General features: G+C 41.4%; 1 protein-coding gene across 1 annotated transcript in view; it reads right to left on the reverse strand.

Moving 5' to 3' along the window:
- The window catches only part of PLEKHM1 (pleckstrin homology and RUN domain containing M1), a 60,338-nt gene that overhangs the window by 44,591 nt on the left and 10,364 nt on the right, over positions 1 to 5,383 (reverse strand). Inside the window, exon 5 of the mRNA XM_019523571.1 lies at positions 3,666 to 4,107. Within this exon, the coding sequence (XP_019379116.1) occupies positions 3,666 to 4,107 (442 nt within the window). The remainder of the gene's footprint in view (positions 1 to 3,665; positions 4,108 to 5,383) is intronic.

The raw sequence follows: 5,383 nt of genomic DNA on the forward strand, positions 1-5,383 counted from the left end.
AATTCATCAAGTTGACAGTGTTGCTTTAAATACAATTATACAACAACATGCATCCATAGCAATGCCTTTTCAGCTACACTGACTTTGAGAAGCCCCCAAATTTGCATCAACTGGTTCTTCTTTACCCCAAGTGTTATTGATGCATTCAAAGTACTGCAGGACAACTTTAATTTAATACAAGCCATATGGTTTTGCCCTCATCATATTACATTAATCTTGATATAATACAATTGTATTTCCACCAGTAAATTCCCAGGCCCACTATAAGCACTCTGTAAGAGTGCTTTACTATTTTAAGAGAGTCTCAGGGCTGAATTTACTGAAACCTGCACATTTTGGATAGCAAGGGGGGAAGGGGCCAGAGGAGATGGGGGAGGGACAGGGGAAGGGGTCAGAAAAAATAGCAGCTGCCATGGTGCTGGATAAGCTGCAACTGCTGCTCCTTGTGTTGTTGCTGCCACCATGTCTCAGGGCACAGAGCTATTCAGTTATGCCTCTGCTCATAGCTAAACCATCTGGTCTTGGTTACATGCTTCCCCCTTTGATGCACAAAATTGTTATTCTACCTCCTCTTTTAACCCATCTGGCAATAAGGATTTTTGCTGCTACTGAGCTGAGGATTCTTACTGCTACAAGAAGGAGAAAGGGCAGAGCTTGATTTCAGATGCCAAGCTGAATTTGAGACACTGGCCCTTCATAAAACTCATTTTTACTTGCAATTTTGCTGGCTCTTGCGTGCACATCATCCATGGTGTCCAATTAGTCCCACCTTAGAGTGGAACTGCGCTGTAAGTTTAATGACAGGTCTGAAAAGCACCTTTCCTTAACTTGTTGGGGTTACTCAGAAAAGAATATAAAGAGTAAACAGGGCTAGTGTCTGGTCCTTTGACTCCTCAGATGAAATAAGGCTTTCCAGGGGGAGGTGGGAAGGGGGTAGGGGTGAAAAAGCAAAAACTCAATATACAGTTTTCTCATCAACTCTGAGTACATCCCAAACCATGTATCCAATGATCTATTTGAGTGGTGCCCTGTATCACTCAGAGCTCACAGAACACGTATAAGGCATTACGAACAATCATCTTGCTCCTGACAAGTTTAACATCCAGTTCCTTTCATCAGATACTACTGCATTTTATAGTGAACTTAAGAGCCTGAGTATAAGAAATGCTAAGTACTCACAGTTCTCTCACAGGGAGGTATCTACCTTCCATCAAACTGCTTGCTGTGTTATAAGCAACATGTAAAAAACTGAAAGTGATCTGGGAACTCCAGATCCTTTAGTCTAAACTCTATTAGCATGCAGAGGTCAAATGTTGAAGGAACTAATTTAGACATGAAAAAAAGGATAAAACATGAGTTTATCAAACTCAAGACTGTACCAGACCAACTTCCTCTCTTTCTTTGAAACAGATTTTTCTAAACAAAGGAAATACAGATCAAATCTATTGGGACTTCAGTAAAGCACATCATATTATGATGTGCGATACATTTTTAGTTACATTTGAGTAGATATGATTTAGTGCAAAACCTGCATGATAAAGCAAGAATTGAACTAGAGAGGAAATGACAATTTGTGGTAAGAAGGAAAATAATGTGTGGAATGATAGCAGAATCATTCAAGCATAGATGTGGGGACCAAACTTATTCAACACTTTTGCTATTTGTGACAGGTACAAAACATAAGAGCACACTAATGAAATCTGCTGGCATCACAAACTTGGAAGGCATCTTCAACAGAGAAGAGGACTGGCATAGGTTACAGGAAGAACAGGATATCTTGAAGACTGAGGTAAAAAAAGTCAAATAAAACTTTAGTATGAAATGCAAGGTGATGCACTTGGGGATGAGTAAGATTTGTTTTTCCTTCAAGCTGTAAGCTCATGATTGGAAGTGACAGAAGAGGAGAAATATGCAGGTGCATTAGTTGATCACAGGAAGGCTGTGAGCCACTAATGTGACTGAGTTATAAAAAAGGCAATTGTGATCCTAGGTTGTAACAAATGAAATATTGCCAGGAAAAATAGTGGCACATTAATAGTATAGCACGAGGCCCTCATTACACCCGATTCATGTACAATACTGGTCCTCCTTGTTCAGGAAAGAGGCATTCTAGCTGGATGAGATGTGTAACAGGGCTACTCCAATCACCAGATGATCTTAATCCAAGATGACTTGAAAGCTTGGCTTGTTTAACCTGGCAAAACAATGGCGGGGAGGGGATACAGCCCTTTCCTAGAGCTACTTCAAAGGGAAGGATAAACCCCAGAGTAGCAGAAGAACTATTTAAGCAAAAGAACAAAATTAACACAAATGAACACAAAAATAAGTGGCTGGAGATTGTCTAAAGATTTTTGGCCCTGCTTCTCTGATTTGGGAGGCATTAACAAAATTGCACTTCTGTGGTTAGGAATGTTCTTCTAATTTCCAACAAAAAAAATTGTAGCCAATCTCAGATGATGCATGGCAAGTTTTCTTAAGATTTTATATTATGTGGTGGCCTACAATAGCTAGGGACTGGTCTCTACAACTCAGGGAGTTCTTCTAGGCTGATACTCCTAGGACCCATGACCACTATGTTGTCCCATCAAGCTTTCAAGAGCCTCTGTATTTTGACAGTGAGCTAAATCATGCATGGGAAAACACTATGCTTTCTCAGTGATTCCCTGACAAGCACAAGGGAGACAGTATGCAGACAGGCTGTTAACTCTAGAGTCAGAAATGAAGCTTGAACCCATGACTCATGCAAAACAGCAGGTGTCCACACGATGGAATTTCCTGTTGACAGCTACACCGCTTGGAGCAGAAGTGACGGGGCTACTGTCTGACTGCTTGAAAAGGTTTAAATACCAATGACAGCTATTGCTTAAGTGTGACATGAAGCATATCCAAAGAGCATCAGGAAAGAATGGCAGGCTACGAGATGGGATTAAACAAAGGCCAGTTTAACTTGATTATATGAAAACGTTTCCTAAATGCAGAAGGCCGTGGATTGCTTGAGTTCAGCCAATGAAAATAATGGAAACCTGTGACTTTCGATATTTAAACTAAACTGAGCAATGTAGAGAACAATCCTACTCTGGGAACCTAGCTGATCTTCTTCATGGGTAAATCATGATTCATTTGTGTCTAGACACTGCTCTCTCTCTCTGGACTATAAATTAAGGGGAGCTATTTTGTCACTTGCTGTTATGGAATACCAATGGCAGACCACTCTGTCACATTATATTTAAGGTTATACACCTCCAGCAGAGCTCAGCACCCAGCAGTGGCTACTTCCAACCCTTATCTTCCCTGCCCAGAAAACAGTTGGAACCATTTGGGAGGCAAGCTGCAGCCCATTCATTCTGAAAACTTCTGGTGGTCCATTTGCCATGTAATACTTAGCTGCACTCAACTTCTCCAGAGGTTGGTTCAACAATGCGACTTTCAGCTACAGTAGGGCATGCATTGAGCAAGGTACTCCTTTTGTTACAGCTCGGTAGTGGACCCTCCCTATGCATATGACCCGTTTCTATTGATAGTCTGTGTCTGGGGTGAAACTTAAAAGAACAACAACCACCCAGCAATTCCTGTGGTCTTTCACAGAACATGCTTTTTGTACTTCCTAAATATTTTCCCCACTTGATTAGCTGCAAAGAATATGGAACAAGAATTCTAGCACCTACTGAACCAGGTGTTGCTGGTGAAAGGAATCCTGTCACCGGGCTACGGTCCTCTTGGGTTTCCTTCTGATCATTTATCTCACTGGTTTCATCTTTATCTTCTCCATTGACAATGCAAAGCTGTTTAGATGGATCAGCGTCTGCTACATCGGTGCGTTTTATGACTGGCTGAGACAATAATTGGATTCCCGCAACATCTGAGACAGGAGCTGGTATCCTACCATTTTTTGTTGAAATGGTTGTGTGTGTAGGTTGCGGGTTATCTGTGATAGGAAGTGATTCTGAATATGCAGAGTTCTCAGATGTTGCATTACAATGCAAGCGAGTGGTATGAGAGACAGGAGGACAGGTGGTCTGTGACAGGGAAGACTCTGACAGGTTCAGAATTAGCAGTCTTTCAGCAGGTTCGGAGTTTTGCTGGGCTTTGCTGAATTCTGACAATACCCTGAAAATAAAACGCAAGCAACAAAAATGGTGAATGGAACGAATAAAGTCTGCTTGTAGCAAGAGACCGTAAGTATCTCTGGTTCCCAAAGGCCTGAAGTTGTCACATCATTATTAGACATGCTGGAAAAACAGGTCTCCCTACGGTTTCAGCCTCTAAAGTGCTGTACAGCTACAATCCCCCAGGCTATTTGCATGATTATAATAAAATCTACATTACTGTTTCTAACAGTATCCTGCTGTGCAGGGACAAGAGGAGCTAAAGCCTTGAAACCCACCACGTAGCAGACCCTTAGAGATGATGTAGCAAGGAGACCCAAACAGAACAGATACATTGCCACTGTGCCAACCAGAGCCTAGATTTTCCCTACCATAGTTTAATTTTTCTTTTTAGAAAGTACTGCGCATCTAAGCCCAGAAATATCAGAACTTCTTGGCTGCAGAGGTTTGGCCAGTTGTGCTCTCCAGCTTAACAATCAACTGAACGTTAGCACTGCAGAATTGGCTAGAGGTCAAGTATGGCTTATAGATCCCATATAAAGCTTGTGGGCTGGAAAACAGGACTCTCTTGCATAACCAGGTTTGGCCTCTCTAAATCCAGGTGGAAGAGCTCATCTACAATCGGAGAGTCAACAGACTTGTAAGAGAAATGAATATACGAGTGTAAGTACTTGAATATCGAGGATTTTACTTCCAAATTAATCATATTTGGAATATACTTGTGAATGTTTTTATTCCTGTGATTCCTTATTTTAAACTGCTGTTTCATATAGATCCTGCAGAAAGAGAGCTTCGCTATTTTGAGGGATTATGTACTGCAGCTTTGTACCAGCACTCTGATCAGAGTACGTGCACAGCGGTGATGTGCTTGTCAGAAGTCCAATAGCGTGTCACAGCTCTGGATGCTTATTAGCAGAGTAGCCCTGGCCACAAAAGAGATTACGCTATGTCTGCTTGCTATCAATTACACCTAAATCAAAACAGCCCAGTTAAAACTTGAAACAACATTTTTCCGTCATTAACTTAAATCAGATGGGTTTTTCCAAAATCATCACAAAAAAATACAAAAGCCTTTGGAATCTAAAAACCAACGGACAATGTAGGTAAGCAAGATCACTGATAGCTAAGGAAGAACAGACTTCAATGCTTGTCTAGGAGCTGGCTGAAATTTTTGGGGTAAATGTTTCCTCCAAAACTGCCATTTTTGAATGGTCCGAAAGTTTGTGAATTCCAGCTGAATTTAGCAAATAGATTAGGCCATTCCCCCCCCCCCCCCC

Source organism: Gavialis gangeticus, unplaced genomic scaffold (genome assembly GCF_001723915.1).
Source record: "Gavialis gangeticus isolate Ggan-Ray unplaced genomic scaffold, GavGan_comp1, whole genome shotgun sequence".
In the NCBI taxonomy this organism is placed as follows: domain Eukaryota; kingdom Metazoa; phylum Chordata; order Crocodylia; family Gavialidae; genus Gavialis; species Gavialis gangeticus.